Here is a 19,928-nt window from a genome sequence, read left to right on the forward strand (position 1 = left end):
CCAGTGCGTAGCTTAACTTAAAATACTCATCGTCCTACCTTTCTTGGGCTAGTCCCTCCTGGTAGTCCTAAGATCGGGTCGCCCCCCGATCCCTAACCTTAAACGCAGTTCTCACGCCGGAGTAACTTAACACCTATTAATCTATCACCCACATATGGGTCTACCTGCTTCCCACGCAGGAAGCTTACCTGAGGGATATCCCTCCTTATCTCGGGCGCCCTGTATAATCGATTCATTACCCACTGCTGCTCTGGTTTAAACTAAATATGGTTCGGAATGCAAGCCAGGTGGTACAGCCGACAGAGGTCCACACGTCCAAAGCAAGGCAGGAGGCTTCAATTTCGATGTGCAAAAATGCTTACCCACCAAATTAGATGCCGGCAGGCCTCCTTCCCGACCTAGAACGTGAGGGTCCACCTCGTCTGCACACTTGGATGATCCCACTTCTGACACCAAAATTGTCGGTCGAAGACCTCAAGGGAAGGAAGAAGAAGAAGAATCAGAGCGACAATGTTTAATAAAATCGATTACAAACACACAGTGTGGAGCGAGGCTCAAGAATGCACCGCCTAACACGCAGCGGGCAATTTCTCAAGACACTCGCTGAAAAATAAGCAAAAAGTAATTTCATTTATAGCAAAATATCAGACAAGAATCTGCGCTAAAGACATAGCAAAACCTGGGCCATAGAGACCCACCTTCCCTCGTCCCTTCCTGAAGAAGGCCAAACTTAGACAAACAGATGTAAGCATTGGATGGGCTGAGCTTTTTTGGCTCTTTATCTAAACATATCAGACCCGAGCGCAGGTCGAAGAAAATATTCTCATACACTAGGCTAAATGGTAGATGAATGATTGGATACACGTGCTGAATACAATAAAAATCAAGGATATGTAATGTCTATATTTCTCCCGAGGTTGGTTACATCCTTGATTTTAGGAGACATACTAGAAACTACAAAGATATATAATTAATTATTCCCTTCGTGAAGGAGGCGTTTGGCGACATGTTTTCCCTGTACGTGGGTCGCGAGCATATTATCTACTGTTTGGCACATACATTCAAGGACTTGTTTACTGGGCTAAGGATCCACCCTGCACGTCGAGCCTCGAAACCACATTTTGTCCACTCGCCTCTGCCTGCAGCTGAGTTCAAATCAGTTTTCAGAAGCATGATATATAATTTCAGATGTTATACTCAATTGAGTCATGGGGTTTAAACCCCAATGGCTGACATATATATATATATATATATATATATATATATATATATATACAGTATATATATATATATATATATATATATATATATATATATACAGTATATATATATATATATATATATATATATATATATATATATATATATATATATATAATTATATATATATATATATACAGTATATATATATATATATATATATATATATATATATATATATATGTATATATATGTATGTATATATGTATGTATATATATATATATATATATATATATATATATATATATATATATATATATATATATATATATATATATATATATATACATATACATATACACAGACTTGGCATTTAATATGGAATCTTTTTTTTTTCTTGACTTGGGTTTACTTTTTTAACTCAGTATATCAATCTGGTGAGTTTCTTTTACACTTTGGTGATTTATTTGTTAAAAGAACCATGTCACTGATTGTCTGTCGCAGCAAGAAGTCAACAACAGGATTATATCACAGGTGGCGTGGCAAAATGTACAGACAGGTGCATTTGATGATTGGCTTCACAGTCGGGTATACAAGGGTTGTTGCGTTCTGTATTAGTGGAAAACAACTGCTGCACATCTCGAAAAGTTATTGCTGCTTCCTCTGGAGATGGTCCGTCAACTCGACAATGCTGTTTTTTGATGGAGTGGTGGCTTTACGAAATTACGGCATGAAACAGCGTGCTATTGCTCGGCAGTATGGCATCACTCAAGGTCAGGTGTCAAAGATCCTGAAACGAAATGCTCAGAGGGGTGTCCCTACTCCAATATCGAGGCCAGGACGTCCCCGCAGAACCACAAGGAGGGATGATCGCCAGCTGCACCGGTTAGTCCGCAATGGCCGTACCAAGTCAGCTAATCGGCTTATGGCTGAGTGGCAGCAACTGACAAATGTGCCTGTATCCAGAAGGCTAGTCAACTAACGACTGGTTCAAGCAGGCTATCGTGCCAGGCATCCCCTGAGAAAGCCACGCCTGACCAGACAACACCGCCAGCGCGGATTGCAGTGGGCCAGAGAGCACTGTCAATGGCAGCCAGGACACTGGAATCACGTGATCTTCAGTGACGAGTCTAGATTTCTGGTCTATCGTCAAGATGGCCCCATCCGAGTGCGCAGACAAGTGCATGAAGCCTACAACAAAGATTGTATAGTGCCAAGAGTCCAAGCTGGAGGTGGTGGGGTGACCGTTTGGGCTGCTTTTCATGCAGGGGGCAAAACTGACCTGGTTGTTCTGAATGGAAACCTGAACCAGTTCAAGTACAGGGTCATTCTGGAAGAAACATTGCTTCCATTTGCTTGTGCAGCCTTTCGAGGAAACTTTGTCTTCCAAGATGACAATGCACGGCCTCATCATGCTCGCATGATCCAACACATTCTTGCCGACCATGGTGTAGAGCATATGGAGTGGCCTGCCATGTCCCCGGATATGAATCCGATAGAGAACTTGTGGGCAGAATTAACGCGTCAAATCGACCACTTGGACCAGCAGCCGACCTCTGTGCGTGAATTGCAGCAGGCTATTGTCACTGCATGGCAAGCGATTCCTGTCCAAACCTTGGCAAATCTCATGAAGAGCATGCCTCAACGTGTATGTGCCCTCCTGAATGCTCGTGGGGGTTACACAAAGTACTGAACTGTAAATTTACTGTTCCGTAATTCCAGTCGTAATTTAACTTTTGTTTTTGTTAAAAAAAATTTGGGCTAATGTGCAAAATAAAGAGATACTTCTGGAAAACGTACGGAAGTTTAACACAGTACTGTCCGTGAATTGAGTTCGATATCAGTTGACATCACTTTCAAGGATCAATTTATTTGTTTCAAAATGTCAAATGTGGTTTTTGTTTCTTTTAAAGGTCACATTAATAAATCTAGAATAATTTCAACATAATTCCAATGAACCTTTGGTTCTAAGACATCTTGAAAAGTAAGTTCACCCCCACAAAAAAAATATTCCATATTAAATGCCAAGTCTGTATATATGTATATATATAGATAGATATAGTAGTGTGTATATATATATATATATATATGTATATATATATATATATATATGTATATATATATATATATATATATATATATATATATATATATATATATATATATATATGTGTAGTAGTATATATAGTAGTATATCTAGTATATCTCTCCATATCATAAACTAGCCGAATGCACCCGGCGTTGCCCGGGTTATTTTTGAATGAATTTACTACTATAATTGGTGGAATACAAAATTTGCACACTATGTTATAAATCATTGTGTGGAACGGGCCTCACTATCTCTCCGATTTGCTCACTCTCTATGAACCTCGGCGACGGCTTCGTTCAAGCGACGACTCTATGACCTTAGAGCCGCCGCGCACCAGCACCAAGTCGTTTGGCGAGAAATCCTTTTCGTTTGCTGCACCTCTGCTCTGGAATGACTTACCTTCCTCTGTTCGACATGTTGACTCTCTTCCTGCCTTTAAAACCTCCCTCAAAACCTATCTGTTTCACAAGTCTTTCAAAGTCTAAGTCCTGTTTTCCCTTTGGTTTGAGGTGGGACAGAGATCGAGAGTATGTTTGTGTACATGTGCGGGGGAGGGAGGGGAGGAGGAGGGGGAGTACACATCTGTGCGTTTTGAATGGGGAGGGAGAGGAATAGGGCAAGAGTGAAGGTGTGTCTGTGTGTATGTTTGTGTGTGTGTGTGCGGTGTGTGTGCGTTCGCATGATAATGTAAAGTGCCGTGAGGGTAGTTTACTCTGCTTGATGGGGCTATATAAGACTCCTTTATTATTACAATTATTATTATTATAATTCAGCTTTTACTCGTGGCCGTAGAAGATTGACTACTATAATTTAGCCCAGCTTTTAATTGCGAAATGGGCCCAGCCTGGCCGAGGTGGGCCTCGACTGGCCTCGCCACCTAGCCTATAACCGTCCCGGGGCCCGGCCCAACATTTTTGGTTCTCTTTGAATGAATTTACTACTAAAATTCAGGTTTTACTCGTGGCCGTATAAGATTGACTAATATAATTCAGCTCAGCTTTTAATTGCGAAATGGACCCAGCCTGGTTGAGGCAGCCTCGACCGGCCTCACCACCTAGCATATAAACTTCCCGGGGCCCGTCCCGACATTTTTTGTTTCAGAGGTTTCCTCCTATTTTTCACCGTTCAGGAGATTAGCGTGTGCAGACAAACAAACAAAAACTTTCTTTTATATATATAATATATAGATAGATAGATAGATAGATAGAAGATAGATAGATACAGTATATATGAGAACATCTACGTTGGTCTGTCTGTCTGTCACCATTTTTCTCAGAGATGGCTCAACGGATCTTTATCAAACTTTCAGAGGATCATCAGTGAATGCCTGGGAGTGTTTTAGGAAAAATAAAATAAAAAATGAAAAAAAAAAAGTTTTTTTTTTTTTGATTTTTAAAAAATCGCTCAATAGTGCCTAAACCTTTTTGATTAATGGCAGTTATGTACAAGTACACATTTGCATAAATAAATACAAAACAATCACCAGATATTTGCACACCAATAATAAAACAATTCTGGAAGCGGTCGTCGTTGGAGTAAGGCTTCTTCTTCCTGAACGTCATCATACTTAAATCATAAATGTGATGAACGGTACATTCACCAGCATATATTCAACGAAAAGGTAAAATGATGATTTGACATTTTTGATGGATTCGGATTTGGATGTAATTACTTTTCCATTATATTTGCCCTCATTTCAAATACTAGGGCATGCCCGTACTATATATATATATCTAAAATTATATCCCCCCCCTCTATTTACATGAAATGGTTTGGTCCATTCGCAAAGCCAAAGCGAACGGCTTGCGAGTACGGTGACAATCCCCCCCCCCCCCCCTCTATTTACATGAAATGGTTTGGTCCAAAGCGAACGGCTTGCGAGTACGGTGACAATCCCCCCCCTCTATTTACATGAAATGGTTTGGTCCAAAGCGAACGGCTTGCGAGTACGGTGACAATCCCCCCCCCTCTATTTACATGAAATGGTTTGGTCCAAAGCGAACGGCTTGCGGAGTTTGGTAAAGAAATCGCCATAGCTCGGTAACTACTTGTCCGATTAATATGAAACCTTGAAAAGGCACATCCTCGGGTCCCCAGCAATATACCTGGCAAGTTTCAAGTATATCGGACCGGTAGTTGTCGAGAAACAGCGGTCGCATACACACAGACACACACACAGACACACACACAGAGATTACTGGAATTATAGATAGATGTTTATGTTATTTTTTGCTTGAGCAACGCTGGGTACTCCAGCTATAAACACTTTTATACTTTACTTGGGGTACAAATACAAATACAAATACAACTTTGTCTGGGGGTACCATCGGCTATATCGCCTCGGCCTCATTCGGGAGTGTGGGGGACCCGAGGAGAAACATAAATTATCTTTGTAAATGAAATGTGTACCGTGTGGCGCCACCTGGTGATGGTGGCTCAGGCCATTACAATTTCGTTTTTTACTTTGGCAACACTGACATTATGAAGCACTCTGCATGGGAAAATTCACCCCTCCCCCAAAACGGAGGGGACTGTCAAAGCCCCCCCCCCTCCCCATTCCCCTGCAACGCCGGGTACTCCTGCTCGTACAGTATATATGAGAACATAGTAGATATATACAGTATAATTATATATATATACAGTGCGTATCAAAAAAAAGGTAATCCGAATTCAAGGTGTTAATATGCAAAGGTTATTTATTTTGACAATTTACATGTGGTTTACTAATTAAGAGGAGATCCTCAGCTTTCCATTGATACCTCTTTTTTTTTTTTTTTTGTATACAGAGTCGAGGCTCGTGAAAGAGCTAACATTTATTTCACAAACAAATCAAACAGACAAACAAAATATATAAAAAGACGGAGCGGTAGACAAGATGGGGAAAGAAGGGGAAGCACACAAACACAACATTTGAGAGCAGGGACATCGGGAGATGTGTGGGAGTGAGAGGGCTTGGGGGGAGGAGACGTGGGCAGGGGGGGGGGTGGGGGGGAGAAGTATAAAACACAAGGACACCAAGGACTTCCAGGAAAGAAGTTGGTATTTCAAAAAAGTGGATTTGGGGTGAAATTAGCAGGGGTAGAAAAGATCAAGGTTTTGGATGGGGGAAGATAAGAGATGGTGGTGAACAGCTGTTTTAAAGACCTGGAGGGAGGAGTGGGATTGAAGAGAGTGAGGGTGTTTGTTCCATAGGCGGAGAAAAGAGGAATGAAGGAGTGAAGGTGAGCAGAGAGTCTTGATTTTGGCAGTTTAACCATAAGAGGGTTGCAGGCAGATCTTGTGCGACCTGTAGGAATATTTGGGGGACAGAGCCCAGAGAGAGCTGGGGGGGCAAGGCCGGAGAGGAGTCGGTAGAAGACTGAAAGACCACCAACCTGCCTGCGGTGAGTGAATGAAAGGCCCTTGGAGTTAGCTTCATCGCGGGAGATTCCAATGATTCTGAATGCTTTGGTTTCAACAGCGTGTTGAAATGCATCAAATGCACCTTCCATGCATCATTGCTGTCACACATGACCGAATACATGTTCATTGAAAATGACAAGTTCAAATCGCATTTTTACAAGTTTGGCTAATCGATGCAAGTCAGGATAATTGGTGCAAAATGAACGTCAGATGTGAACTTTTCTCAGGAATGATTGGCCTTTATGCACCCACACCTTCAACATGTCCACCTCCCCATTCAACACAAAGCTCACAGTGGCGGAGCATGCCCTGAACTGCTCATCTCACCATAGCCGGGTCATTGCGCAAAGCATCCACTTCATGTCGAATACGGCCTGCAATTCGTCAAGATCATGGGAAGGAGTTACGAACACCTTGTTCTTTAAATGTCCCCAAAGGAAATAATCACATGGTGTGAGGTCAGGTGGTCTTGGTGGCCATTCCACTGCATGGTTGAGGGCGATGACTCGGTCTCCAAAGAGTTCCCTCAGTCGATCTCGGACAGTGATAAGATGATGTGCTGGGGCGCTGTCTTGGGCCCACCAGAGATATCTGGAGACACCACGAACCTGTCGCTCAAAGTTCTCCTCCAGCTGCGGTAAAACTTCATCATTGATCATCTGCAGATACCTGTTACCATTAACATTCCTTTGAAAGAAAAATGGTCCGATCACCTGACCACTGCCACAAAGTCCCAACCAAACAGTCCACTTTTGTCGATTCATGTTGGTGTCAAAATTAAATTCCGGGGGTTGTCCTGTCGGTGCATATTCAAGAACATTATGGGTATTGACCTTGCCGTCCATGGTGAAAGCAGCTTCGTCGCCAATAACGAGATACCGCAGGAAATTGACATCTGCTTCGCAACGTGCTATCAACCATCCGGCAAGCACCAGCCTCCTGGCAAAATCCCCTGGCGTAAGTTGATGCCGGATGTGAATCCGATATGGATGTTGGTGGAGGTCCAGTCTTGTGATTCGGTTGAATGTTGCCGAAGGCAATTCCATCCCATTTCCTCTTGCGCAGGTATCTCTAGGATGCTCCAAAACTTACTGCCTTACTGCTGCATTTTTCATTTCCGATCACCCAGTTTCCCTCCTACCAGAATTCCCCTTGTTGCTGTTGAGGCTGGTGCCATGCTCTTGGTATTTTCTAACATTCGCCCAGATGGTTTTGGCTGCTGGAGGCTCCCGTTCTGGGAAACGTTCCCTGAACGCATCACGAGTTCGCTGAAAACTTCCAGTTTGGTGAAAGGTTTTAATCATGAAGGTCCGCTGTTCAGTCGTAAGTTGAACCATCTTTTCAATGACTTTGACTGTCTCTAAACCCATACACTGTAGGCCCATCTTAAATACCCATCTTAAACAAAGGATGATGGAACCGACGATTACCACACCAGCTTAACAATTTTACATAATCAACTTGACAGTCGACAAGTAATGCGTCCATTTTAATCTGTCATGCACCGATTAGCCAAACTTGTAAAAATGCGATTTGAACTTGTCATTTTCAATGAACATGTACTCGGTCATGTGTGACAGCAATGATGCATGAAAGGCATCAATGGAAAGCTGAGGATCTCCTCATAATTGGTAAACCACATGTAAATTGTCAAACTAAATAACCTTTGCATATTAACCCCTTGAATTCGGATTACCTATTTTTTGATACGCACTGTATATACATATGTATGTATGTATGTATGTATGTATATTGTTACAGATCGCGGTTAGATGTTATAGACCGAGCGGTTGGTGACCGCGACCTAACAAACTTACCCGATTCCACCCGAACTTTGGCCGTATCGCACCGTAGCTGCCCAATCTGGAAAAGACTAAAACGACCGAATGCAAAGAGGAAAAGGAATAAAACGAGAAGACGGACAGAAGAGTGACTGGGTTTATTATTATTTACACACAAGCAAAAAGCAAGCAGTCACGTTTATTTACAGGCACATGAGACGCAGGTGACACAGTGAAAATGATTAGCTTACCTACAGTCTTAATTAACCCAGGACAGAACAAACAAGACACTGACTCACGCGGGGAATGACAGGAATGGCAGGAGGTGGATGGCTGGAGGTGAACGCTTGGTGGAGCCAACGCGGAGCTTGGTGGAGGTGAACGCTTGGTGGAGCCAACGCGGAGCTTGGTGGAGGTGAACGCTTGGTGGAGCCAACACGGAGCTTGGTGGAGGTGAACGCTTGGTGGAGCCAACGCGGAGCTTGGTGGAGGTGAATGCTTGGTGGAGCCAACGCGGAGCTTGGTGGAGGTGAACGCTTGGTGGAGCCAACACGGAGCTTGGTGGAGGTGAACGCTTGGTGGAGCCAACGCGGAGCTTGGTGGAGGTGAACGCTTGGTGGAGCCAACGCGGAGCTTGGTGGAGGTGAACGCTTGGTGGAGCCTTGGTGGAGGTTGGTGTGACGGGTTCTCTCTCCTTCCCTCACAAGCTTCAGGACTCTTTCTCCCTCTTCCTTAGTCCCACCCAGGCCAACAACTTCCTCTCTTGCTTAGTCCAACTCAAGGCCTTTCTGTCTTCTGCTCTCCTCTGTAAAAGCGCATCTCTCCTTGGACACGCCCTGCCTTGGGTTATATAGGCCCCCGCCCCTCAACCTTTGCGAACCTCCCCGATCGCTCTTCCTCCGCCCTCTCTAGCCAAACCCCTGGCTCATGGTTGGTCGAGTGGGGCTGGCTCACTCCTCCCCTCTATGACGAGGTGGAGACACGCCTTTCTTCCCCAACCCTGCCTCGTGGCCAATGGTGGTTGAAGAAAACCGCCCAAAATGCGGAAGGCAATTGGAAGGGAGGTTTTGGGAATGGGAATGGAAGTTTTGGGAGTGGGAATGAAGGGAATCTATCTCTTTCACTGGTGCAATGGAGTATTTCTATTAATGGGAGACACAGCCTTATCCTAAAACACAGAATAAGATATAACTATCGAACATGGATATTCTATGATTGGCTGACGTGTATGCTTGTGGACTAATTATGGAACGCCCTTTTGATCTTTACACAGCTCCGGAGGCAGGAGGCACAGAATAACAATAACAACAATAATAATAATCCACACCAATTTACCACAATACAACACAATCAAAAAAATATACAGTCCTCATATCCGCAACACTATATATATATCTATATATCTATATATATATATATATATATATATATATATATATATATATATATATATATATATATACAGTATATATATATATATATATATATATATATATGTATATATATATATATATATATATATATATATATATATATATATATATATATATATATATATATATATATATATTGTTACAGACGCGGTTTAGATGTTATGATGGGCCGAGCGGATGGTCCAACCGCGACCGTTACAGGATCCCCAATTGGCCCGATTCCACCCGACGTTGACCAGATCGCACCACAGATATTCAATCGGGAAACCTCTAAAGTGACCGAAAGAGAAGGAAAAAGAGAAGAAGACAGAGTACGGAGGAAGAACAGATTTATTATACACACACAAGCAATGGATGGAAGAAGCAGTCACACAGGGAATCGTTAACTTATTCTATTCAATTTACTTAACCCCAGGACAACATTCAAGACAGACGACGTTCACACTTACACGGGGGAAATTGCAGGCAGGGATGGCGGAGGTGGGTTGCTGGAGAGGGAGGCAGGGTCAGGTCCCTGCAACCGGCAGGGCTGGAGGTAGCAGCTCTCAATCCGTCGCGTTTTTGGCAGGAAAACCCTCGGTCGCGTCGACGCTGCTGATACTGTAGACGTCACGCGCTGGCTCGGTCACACCTGCTCCTCTCCTTCTGGTGGAGCCGTCTCCCTCCTCTCAGCGCGTCTCTCCAAAGCTGGTTGCCTCTCCGAGTACCTCTCCTCTTTGGCTTGGAGCGTCTCGCATCTCACCGCTCACAGCTCAGCTCACAGCTCCTCTCGTATGTCACCTCTTCGCTCATCTCCCATCTGGTGAAGCAGTCCCTTCCAGTCGCTTTTATCACTCGGGGCGGAATCAAGCCGCCGGCTGCGAGGGCACGCCTACCGGGTCGCTAACCGCGGTGCTGGTTGGCTGTTAGGGCTGTCCGATTCCTCCTTTGCTCATGACGACGTGCCACGCCTGTGAGTTGGCGGCTCCTACCCCCCTCTTCTCCGAGATGAGCACATGGGCAATGGCGGCTTGCGGGATTGAACACCACTCGCACCCCTTTTGAAAGGAACTTTGGAGAGCGGAGATGTTTGGGGAAATTGAAAGGGCCTACGCTTATTTTGTTTGATACAATGCAAAGTCAATCTAGTGGGAAACACATATTTAGCCTACATGGAATAAGGAAATAAACTATTTAAAAAGATATATCGTGGCCTGTGTGTAAGTTTCATGGAATTAACTAGGAGGACGGCTGCGACCATTATTTACATTACGAGGGTGTTACACACAACAAAACCATACTTTTCACATTCGTTACACTTCCTCCAAAATCGTTACACTCTTCAAAAACCGTTACACTTCTCAAATTCGTTACACTTCTCAAAACCGTTACTATATATATATATATATATATATCATTTAGAGAGATTGTGTTAATTATTTTGCATACTTTCATCGTTGTTTAGTTCGTTTTGTTGTTTCGCTGTGGCTACAAAATGTTTTTACCATCGGATATACGTAGTTTCATATTTTATTCTTTTATAAACATGCTTAGTACAGCGTCGTGATAAATTTATAGTGTGTATCATTTTGCATGCGTTGTCATTTTTCTGATAAAATGTGATTTTCTCTGAATAATTACTGCACATTTTCATTCATTGTGCAGAATAGTGTATGACATTAATAAGGTCATTTAATCGCTTTTTTCACCTTTACAATATACATATTAGTCACCAGAATATATACACCAGAAGAGTGACTGGAGGAACGAGACTGGAAAGCAAAATTTGGTATAACTTGTTGGGTTTAGAGTGACCGACGCAGATTATCCTGTTTTATAATAAATAAATATATATATACACACACACACACATATATATAATATATTGGTTTTTAGTACACAACTCTTTTTCATAATATTGAACTATTGAAGGATTTATAGTACTGCAATGGTCTTTGAAAACCTTTTCAATTGATGTTGCAAATGAAGATCCTTCACCTAATCCCATCGACTCTTTCTCTGCCTTGCAGGCACTACTGGGGGTCCATCATTTCCAGCTCTCTCCTGACCGCCAATACTTGATGCTGGCCTGTAATAAGACACCGGTGAGATGAGGAATAATATATTTTTAAACATTTGAATAATTTAAAGGAATAAATTATTTTTATCTGAAAATAAAGTTTACGTTCTTTATTTGCATAATTATCATCATTTTTTATTTTTCATTTTTATTTTACCCTTAGCCATAAATTTGGCAGATCTAGAAAGGCTCATGTTGGTGTGCTTCAATTAAAATATTTTACATTTCACTGAATATTTCCTGAAACAGACATGCTTTACATTGTAGCAAAAGCACATGCAAATGAGTCCCACCAGTTCGTATCAAAGGATCCTACATGCATTGTTGCAGCTTGTAATTTCAACAGTCCCATCCTGAAAATGTTTTTTAAATATTCATTTTGGAAAAAACCCCTGAATCATTCGGCTGTGATTTTCCATCTGTTGCTTTCATGATCTTTATTACTTGCAAAATTGAAGATTTTTCAACTATATTGATTGGTCTTGTGCGTTATTCTGTCTGCCTCTGTTTGTCTGTCTGGCAATCACCTACGGGTCACAATTTTAAACCGATCTTCACTACACTTCAACAGATGGTAGATTTGATCATAACGAAGAAGCCTATTGATTTTAAGGTCATAGGTCATCTTCAGGTCAAATTTCTAAAATTGTCATTTTTCATCGGATTGACTTGACAATTGAACAACTTTTGCATACTGTCTCATTGAATGGGAAACAAACTATTTTAAGGTCAAATGGTCAAAGGTCAACTCAAGGTCGAACTTCTAAAATCATCAATTTTCATCTGAAAAATTGTCAATTTTCATCCTATTAACTTGAAAATGAAACAGCAATTGCATAGTGCATCACTAAATTGGGAAACCAACTATTTTAAGTTCAAAAAGTCAAAGGTCAACTCAAGGTCAATCTTCTAACATCATCAATGTTTATCTGAAAAATCGTCAATTTTCATCCTATTAACTTGAAAATTAAACAGCAATTGCATAGTGCATCACTAAATTTGGAAACAAACTTTTAAGGTCAAATGGTCAAAGGTCAACACAAGGTCGATCTTCTAAAATCATCAATTTTTATCTGAAAAATCGTCAATTTTAATCCGATTGACGTGAGCTTTGATTAAGATCGTCAATTTTAATCTTAATGAAATGGACAATTTGATGGATCCATGGCAACTTTTTATTTTGAGTCGGGGTAGATTTTGCAAGTATCGTGCTCTGCATGGCATCGTGTTTTTTATCCTTCCGTTACAAAATAGTTAAGGTTGTGCTTTTTGTTTTGTTAATGTTTTAGTGATTTTTTTTTTGCACATTTTTGTTGCTCTAATGTGATCCAAAAGAATAATATATAAATTTAATTATCCATGATAAAAGGCTAAAAGAAAGGCTAAACTATATTCATGATATTATATGCACGAATTACCATATCAACTGGTCTCATCACGAGTAACAACATCTTGATATCTTGTTTTTTTTTCAATTTTAATTCCCCAGCTCCAATTTTATAAAGGAAACTGATTATTTTCATTATTATTTATATATTTGTGCTTCATAGCAAAGAAAAGCTTCTCGAGATGAGTGGCTATTTACGAAGGCTTTTGTAAATTCCTATGACCAATGCACACGAGAGTGCTTTTGTGGTTGAGTCAGTAATGCCTTGTTTCATCATCCTCAATATTATGCATTTGATTTTGCATGGCTACTCAGAGGGAATTTCTGCATCTTGTGACAGATAGGCAACCTGCCTGGGTTTAATTCTAATTACGGAAACACTCCAGACTTGTTGTGTGTACCAATGGTCTGTCAAGTATGGGCTCAAATGTGTATGTCAAGAGTATATAGCCTCACCAATCTATGCACATTGGTATGTGATTGGCTATATTATTTTTCTTGTTGTTGATTGATTTTACTGTGATCCAAGTACATCATTTTGATTTTTTTTTCTTGTATACAAAGTCGACACTCAGCCCAACAACAGTAGGGAACAAGGACATCAGGAGATCTGTGGAAGAGAGTGGGTTGGGGCTGGGTACATGGGATATACGAGTGGTCACTACAATAACTTTCAGGAAAGAAACAGGGAATTTGAAGGATGTGGGTTTGGAGTGGATTAATGGGGATCGAAAAGATCAGGGTTTTAGAAGGGGGAAGATATGACATATGAGAGACCCTGCTCTGACACACAGACCTCTGACTACCTTCAACATGATCAACACTCACCCCTATCCCATCTCTCTATTTTACTCCAATATGGTTAATGACCGAAACGTCAGCTTTTCCTTTCTTCCCACAGTAGTCAGCATACCCCAATCACCATTTTGTTGATTTCATCCATTTATATCAGGATAGTTTCTGCATATTATCCTGCATCGTACTTCACATTCATATTATCACAATACCCCCACTAGTTCACCCCAGATCCACCTTGTTTGAAATTCCAACTTCTTTCCTGGAAGTCCCGGCAGTGTCCATATGTTTTATACCTCTCCCACCCCCCCTTCCCATGCCTCCCCCCCCCCAAAGCCCTCTCCCTCCCACAGATCTCTCGATGTCCCTGCTCTCAGATGTTGTGTTTGTGTTCCTCCCCCTCTCGCCCCATCTTGCCTACCGCTCCCCATGTTATATGTTTTATGTGTCGGTTTGTCTTTCTGTGTGATTAATGTTAGCTTTCGTACTAACGTTTTGTTAGCGTTTGTTTTGTTGGCAAACGATTAATGTTAGCTTTGTAAACTTTCACGAGCCTCGATCTTGTATGCAAAATTGAATCGCTCAATACACTGGACAGTCAGTAGCACTGGACATTCAACAGGCCATTCATGCGCAACACACCACATAACTTTATCCTTCTATAATAAGCCTTGAGGAACAAGTTATTGCATTTACATGTTAACAATTCTACTGGTAAAGACTACATTTTAATAACGAAACAAGTACATTTAAATTGTTACTATTTTACAAGCAAAGGTTTTAAAATGTGTAAGTGAGCATCTTGCTAACACACACTTAACCCTTAAATGGTAACAAAAACATTGTTGGAAAAAAAAACAGATAATCGCCCGTAAAATAGCAATTTATGAAAGGAGATAAACAGCGGATTAGTTTTGCATGTCCAGTCAATTAGCCTGTGAAACACTGCCTATATGACCAACATCCAATTGAAATGATGCGCTTGCATAGAATCGCAGCATCCCAAGCAATTGTTGGAGGGGATTCAGCACATTGCTCTTCGTCGTAGGTTGATCCAGGTCATCTTATACTAAATTCAGCAGACAACAGAATGATTCCTTCAAGCATTTGTAACTCCAGACAAATTTGATATTGTCATACCTCTTCATTGTATCCCTGGTGTTGGGCTAGCGGCTAGGGTGCCGGCTTAGGATCCAAGGATCCCGGGTTCGAATCCCGGTCGATCGCTGAATTAACGCCAGGGGGGTTGACTCAGCCTGTCATCCTTCCGAGGTCGGCTAATTGAGTACCAGTTCACTGGTAATTCCCTGTTTGTCGTTAAAGGCGACAAAAAGGGTTGGCGTCAGGAAGGGCATCCGGCCGTAAAACATTGCTTCAAATAGGGGACCGAAAAACAACAACAACCACGGTTCCCGAAAAAGGCCAACCCCTGCTTTGCGGGGAAAAATGGCCTCTAAAGGTGGTTTATACCTCTTCATTGCATCTATCCTCAAATATTCTCAAGGCACATCGGCAAACTTCCCTATTCCTATCCTCTTCTGCCTCCTCTTGAGGCACTCCGAAGCAGTGCTAATTGAAGCACTCTGAATGCATCCAAATTTACCTTCTCATGTAAACCAACAATTGTAAGCTATGCATTGCTTCTTTAAAGACCTTAAACATTCCCTCACCAACATATAAAAGTTTATTTGTTATGTAAATCTTGTGATTAGGTTTTGATCGCGCATTAGATAAACACTCTTTTGCGATCAGCGATTAACATTGAACTGAACGGGTGATCATCGCACGATCATCGGTTATACACGTGTCCAAGTCTTAAATGTCTTTCCGAAATTCTGCCCACATACTTTATACCAAATTGTGAAAGAGATGCGTGACAATTTTGAAACTTCCAATTTAGTCTCAAGGACTGAGTCTTACATCAAGTCTCAAATCCCATTTTTAAATTCTCCCAAACCATCCTAACATCTCACAAGTTTTATTGTATGTTGTTCCTTTTTTCCTCATATACTTTAATTATTTTTTTACAGGAAGATTTTATTTAATGCATACAATCACATATTTACAATCAATTCAAAAGAGCAGCTTTCAGCTGCAGGTTTAAAGACAAGTATAGAGCTTCAAATCCTGGGTCCTGTTATGATTTCAGCCTCTTCGGTCTTGAGTCGTATCAAAAATTGTGGAAAAAAAATCTCATTTCAGTTTGAGTCTCTGCCTTTTTAAGTAATGCATGCCTGCTTTATTTTCATTAATTCTTGCAAATTCAACGTTAAGCACAACACACTCATCATGTCATCCATACATTGGTTTAAATAATGTCCTCTTGTACCATTATATACTGTATACCTCTGAATAATATCTACCACCATTACAACGCACCTTGTCATACTTCTGTTTCTGTTCGGAATTGGTTCGAGAACAACGTTTAAAATTTGCAGTGCCCAGTCCGGAACCCCAACTTAAACCAAATCAAACTCCTCTGACGTGTCTGCATTGCCACCCGAGGACCCCAGTTTACACAATCTGTCAATTTCCCAACTCGGATCTCAGTCAATGGAGTATCTTCTCTTCTAGACTTGGTTATGACAAACTTCCCTGCAAATGTCTGCTGCTCTTCTTCTGCTCCAATCAGTTTATCTGATCATGTGCTTGTTAAAGTGGACATCTCTCTGGCCATTCTCAGAGAGCCTCCTCAGCGCCGACGAGTCTGGCATTTCACTCAGGCTGACTGGCACGGTCTGCAAGCAGCCATCAATCATCTGGACTGGACTCCCATCTCTACTGCCTCAAACATCAATTCTTCTGGGGAATTCCTCCAAAGCAAACTGCTCTCTCTCATGCACAGATTTATCCCATCTCGTCTTCAGTTGTCTAACCCTTCCTGGGGTTAGTATGGTATGTATATGTCCATGGTATATGTATATATCCATGGTACACTGAATCTTGTGGTGAGGCAGTTGCCCTGAAACAACTTGCCTTTGCCTCTTGGAAGGCAAATCCAACTGAAGGCAATCTCAGTTCCTTCCACCAAGCTCGGAACAAGTGGGTGTCTACCCTCAGGAGTGCCAGGAAGCACTATCTCTCCACACTCAAGAATGAACTCTCAAACCTGTCTCCTTCTTCCAAATCCTGGTGGCATCTGGTCAAATCCGTTTCTCGTGTTTGTTCCCCCTCCATACCCTCCCTTACCTCAAATGGCTATACAGTTGACACTGCACGTGACAAAGCCGAATGCCTCAACTATGTGTTTACCTCAAAATCTTGTGTCCCAAACCCATCTCTCTCTATTCCCACCTTACCCAGTCGAACCCAACTGCTCCTGGACTCTGTGTCCTTCTCTACTGACAAGGTGAAGTTTTTGTCAAACCTCGACTCTGATTCTGCAACTGGACCAGACGGCATCAGCCCGCGGGTCCTAAAATCCTGCTCTGCCGCTCTATCTCACCCTCTCTCTGTTCTTTTCACCCTCTCTTTTTCTCAAGGTCATCTGCCAACATCTTGAAAATCAGCAAACATTACCGCTTTACACAAAAAGGTGCCAAAACAGAACCTTGCAACTACAGACCAATCAGCCTGCCCCCAATTATCAGCAAAGTCATGGAATCCAACATTACTTCAGATATCAAATCCTTCCTCTTCTCCAATGGCTTGATCTCTGATCATCAATTTGGATTCAGACCAGGTCACTCTACTCTGGACATGTTGCTTCTTCTGTCTCAACAATGGATGGAGGTCCTCAATGCCAAACAGGAAATCAGAGCTGTCTCCCTTGACATATCACGTGCCTTCGATACGGTCTGGCACCCAGCTCTGCTCACCAAACTCTCCTCTTATGGTATCCATGGATATCTCCACGCATGGCTTGTGGACTTCCTCTCTGGTCGTAGTCAACGTGTGGCCCTGAATGGATTTCTCTCATTTCTCCTTCCTATTCTGGCTGGAATTCCCCAAGGTAGTGTTCTGGGCCCTGTGTTTTTTCTGGTCTTCATCAATGATCTCTCCGACTCTCTGGAAAATCCTCTCTATCTCTTTGCTGATGACTCCACTCTCTGCTGCTCCATTCCTCATCCCTCAGATCGGCTGAATGCAGCCTCCTCACTCTCTGCAGACCTGGACAAAATCAGACTGGTGAAACAAGTGGAACATGTCTTTCAATCCTGACAAATCTCACACTCTTACGATGTCTCTCCGAAAAGACTGACTGGAAAACCCTCGCATCTACTTTCTCAACAATACTCTCCAAGAAGTTCTGTCACTCAAGCTTTTGGGTCTCACTATCTGCCATGATCTTTCTTGGGAAACCCACATTTCCAAGCTGGCCTCCAAAGCCAGTCACCGACTGGGCATCCTCCGTCATGCGAAGTCCTTCCTTGGCACACCTGAGCTCTTCACCACATAGAAGGCTTTCATCCGCAGCTCAATGGAATACTGTTCCCCCCTCTGGGCCGGTGCTCCTGCCTCACACCTGGCTCGGCTTTACGCTGTTGAAACCAAAGCTTTCAGAATCATTGGAGTCTCCTGCGATGAAGCTAACTCCGAGGGCCTTTCACTCACTCACCGCAGGCAGGTTGGTGGTCTTTCTGTCTTCTACCGACTCCTCTCCAGCCTTGCTCCCCCAGCTCTCTCTGTGCTCTGTCCCCCAAATATTCCTACAGGTCGCACAAGATCTGCCAGCAACCCTCTTATGGTTAAACTGCCAAAATCTAGGCTTTCTGCTCACCTTCACTCTTTCATTCCCTTTTTCTCCCACCTCTGGAACAAACTCCCCCACTCCCTTCAATCCCACTCCTTCCTCCAGGTCTTTAAAACAGCTGTTCACCATCATCTCTTTTCTTCCCCCATCCAAAACCTTGATCTTTTCTACCCCTGTTAATTCACCCCAGATCCACTTTTTTGAAATTTCAACTTCTTTCCTGGAAGTCCTTGCAGTGTCCATGTGGTTTATACCTCTCCCACCTCCCCCCAAGCCCTCTCCCTCCCACAGTTCTCTCGATGTCCTTGTTCTCAAATGTTGTGTTTGTGTCCTTCCCCCTCTCGCCCCATCTTGTCTACAGCTCCCCTTATTTTGTGTTTTATGTGTCGGTTTGACTTTTTGTGTGATTAATGTTAGCTCTTTCACGAGCCTCGATCTTGTATACAAAAAAAAAATACAAAAAAAACAGACCGCTATGCACTACTGAACTTGCACAGGAGAAATGGCACAATATTATACCAGAAATGTACCAACATGTGCTACAAAAATATTTGTAAAAGTGACACCATATGAGAATGCTAATAAATGTGTCTAAATTAATATCCCTGCATATTAACTTCTGTCCCAATATATGGACTGTAGATCCAGAATTCTGTGTTCAAATAGATGCTTGCTTTAGCCTTCTTAGCTACTTTATCTCATTCAGTGCTGGAGGCAGCCCATTGCCGAAAGTCAGATATATGGTGCCATTTATGCCAAATAGTGCGGCTTTACGTCAAACTGACCCGAGGGTGTCCAACTTCTAGCTGTCACTGTCAATCGAGCCTCAGGCTCAGCTGTGTGCCAGGGTCGTGCTATATATCACGCTAACAACCTCGACAGCTTGCCTTGGGCAGACGCAGGGCGACTACTGGTCACAAAGTGGGATAACCAGTGGTTTTTAGTACTCCTTTCAAGTAAATGTCACAGTAATTACTGCAGAAGATGCTCTCTTCATTTGTAGTGACAGTGAAAAAGGTCATTTTCGTTTAATTTAAAAATACACTAAGAATGACAATTTTAACTGTCACTTCAAATACACTTCAAAA

At 42.2% G+C, this 19,928-nt stretch overlaps 1 protein-coding gene across 1 annotated transcript in view; it reads left to right on the forward strand.

Moving 5' to 3' along the window:
* Positions 1 to 19,928, forward strand: part of LOC137430752 (inactive dipeptidyl peptidase 10) — a 789,411-nt gene that overhangs the window by 407,887 nt on the left and 361,596 nt on the right. The window contains exon 6 of the mRNA XM_078781820.1: positions 11,916 to 11,990. Coding sequence (XP_078637946.1) covers positions 11,916 to 11,990 — 75 coding nt within the window. The remainder of the gene's footprint in view (positions 1 to 11,915; positions 11,991 to 19,928) is intronic.

Source organism: Myxine glutinosa, chromosome 7, assembly GCF_964187855.1.
Source record: "Myxine glutinosa chromosome 7, kmMyxGlut1.1, whole genome shotgun sequence".
In the NCBI taxonomy this organism is placed as follows: Eukaryota; Metazoa; Chordata; class Myxini; order Myxiniformes; family Myxinidae; genus Myxine; species Myxine glutinosa.